The sequence below is a fragment of the Pterocles gutturalis genome, unplaced genomic scaffold (genome assembly GCF_000699245.1).
Source record: "Pterocles gutturalis isolate BGI_N339 unplaced genomic scaffold, ASM69924v1 scaffold25099, whole genome shotgun sequence".
NCBI classification, from domain to species: Eukaryota; Metazoa; Chordata; class Aves; order Pterocliformes; family Pteroclidae; genus Pterocles; species Pterocles gutturalis.
Window position 1 is genome coordinate 67544 of NW_010131371.1, and position 2502 is coordinate 70045.

Sequence of the window (2502 nt, forward strand, 5' to 3'; positions counted from 1 at the left end):
CCAGCCTCGCATCCAGGAGGGTCTGTTCCCTCCTTATTCAAGAGCAGGTGCTGGAGGCAAGCATTAGCCACTGATTAGAGGAACCTACTTGAGCTTTAGACTATGACTGGAGACTGGTGAGGACAGCGAGCCTTCCAGCTACCACAGCCCCAGGGAACTGCACACTTGGGAAAGGAAAAGACCACAACATGCACTTCCAGAAGAGGTGGAGGAGGATTCAAAAAGAACAAAGAACTCCCTAGAGCTTCACTTCCTACTGTAAGTTTTAATATTTATTTAGTACAGGCCCAGTGAAAAGAACCGGGAAATAAGGCAAAGGCAAATTATCCTCCAGAGCCCAAGTTAACACCTCATACACACAGACTATACAAAGCAGCAGCTGTGTTCCTCCCTGGAGTCATGTCCCACATCTCTCCCATCTGCTGGAGCACAGCCTATCGCTTATAAATCCAGGAGGAATCGATTGACTTTTTTCAGGTATTCCAGCTTCAAGTAATCTCGCAGCTCATCCTTTGTGACCCACAGGTGATCTTCCTTCAGCTCTGCCTGGGACAAATCACTGCTTTGGAGGAAGGCTTTGAAGAAGAATACTTTGGCTCCCACATTATCCTCAGTCCTGATGGCCCTGGGGAATTTATACTTGTAAATCCCATATGGCGCATTCCCCAGGGTTTTGGCTTGAATGTGATCTCCTGCAAGACCCCAGTAATGGAAGAGAAAGAAAACAAAAAAAAAAAGACATAAGAACACAGAGCAACAGTAACTGCTCTCCTATAGTAACAAACACAGAATAAACTGCTCCTTGTATCGCGTTCAGACCAATTGTTCCTTCTTAGCAGAAATATTGTCAATTGTAAGCATTTCTTGTGAAAAAAACAACTTGTCCCGGATTCCAGCAAGTGGAACAAGAGCACTTTACCAACCCACACCAAAAAAGCAGTGACATCTGGGTTTCCTGTCACACATCTGCCACAAAAGCTGCTACAGGGTGACAAGGGAGAGAGAAGCCGTACACTTGGAGCAAGCCTGGACCATTCAAGGGGCCTCTGGTAATGCTCCAATATCAGACCGTGAGGGCCAGACCCAGCACCACAACCACTGGCAGCCAGAAATCCTGCCTTACAGTCCACCCGCCCAGTGAGTCCCCCAAAAACACTGCAGTCGCTCTGGAATGGTACAGAGCTGATTGCCCAGGATCGTGGCTCTTGCCAGAAAGCCCACCTCACTGAGCTCTGTCCCTCTGCTGTGAAATACCTTTTCCCAGTAGATGGGAGGAGATTTCACCACAGCATATAGCAAATATCCCTCAGATAGGGCATGGGAAGAAAACTACTGGGACCAAGAGGAGAGAGGGCCAGGCACACAGCAAACTACACACCCAGAAACGCAGCCATGGCTCGCTCAGCTGTGCTTCGCAGCGTCTCTCCAGGCTGCCATTCCACTTGAGGCAGGAGCCACAGCTCCTGGTTACCAATTTTCTGTTTCACCAGGAGCATCAGGTTACTGTCCAGCTTCCTGTTCAATGACTTTCGATCGTTGCTTTTATCAGCATCTGCCAAAAACCAACACATGCTGGAAACAAAGTCTTAGCAGCACTGCTCTGATCCCCTTGATTCATCACCCCCTTTCCACCTCACAGCCTTCCAGCAATACACAAATGTGGATACACAGAACAAGACAAAAATCTAGACAGAAATGCTCTCAGCTGCTCTGGAAGCCGATACAGGATTCAGCTGGAACCCATTGCTAGACTGCATTGTTTCATTTCCAGAAAGAATTTATAACAAGCAAAAATCAACAAGAACACTAGTCAGAGTTTGGAAACCAAGTGACCAAACATTTATCTTGTCTGGAAACAACATTCATTTCTGTCACTTTGCTCTGGTAAGGTTGAACACACAAATCTTTGCAGCGCGGGACCACCAATTCCCTCATCAGCCAGTTAATTCCTCATGGGCTAACAGTGCTGCCAGAGAGTCAACACTCTCTTTAAAACAAAAAAAAAAAGACTCAGCAGATGCCTTCCCTCTACTGAACTGCACTCAGCTGTGTTTTGCAGATGACCAGGGTATTCCCACCCACCCCAAACTTCAGCCTGTACCTGTGATCCGTGAAGCGGCTTCAAATCGCAGTAACTTCTGTTCCCACTTATCCTCCAGGTCTTGAGCCATGATAACCGTTTTGCCACGCACTTCATCATCGTCATACATGCTTTCCTTCCTCCTCCTGAGCTGCTCCTCCTCCTCCAGCTTGCGGATTTCGTGATCTGAATAACAGCTCTTCTCCAGCTCTATCTACACAGGCAACGCAGAGAAGTGTTACAGGCTGGACTTAGCCAACAAAATGAAATTATTTCTACCTCAGTGAATGCAAAATGAAAGGGAATTTCCCTCAGCTTGAGCAGGACTTCCCAACATATCAGGGACACCAACAGCATTAAGAAAGATCACAGGAGAGGCCAGCAGCTCCTCCCAGCCCTTGGCCTGTCCTCTCTCAGGGCTG

At 47.6% G+C, this 2502-nt stretch overlaps 1 protein-coding gene across 1 annotated transcript; it reads right to left on the reverse strand.

Annotated features, from left to right (window-relative positions):
• Window positions 1-257: 257 nt before the first annotated feature.
• On the reverse strand, window positions 258-2294 carry MRPL46 (mitochondrial ribosomal protein L46; the record flags this gene model as incomplete). Its single annotated transcript, XM_010080592.1, has 3 exons — window positions 258-692; window positions 1379-1552; window positions 2102-2294. Coding segments are annotated over 3 exons (618 nt in total), but the record flags the coding sequence as incomplete, so codon positions are not given.
• Window positions 2295-2502: the final 208 nt, after the last annotated feature.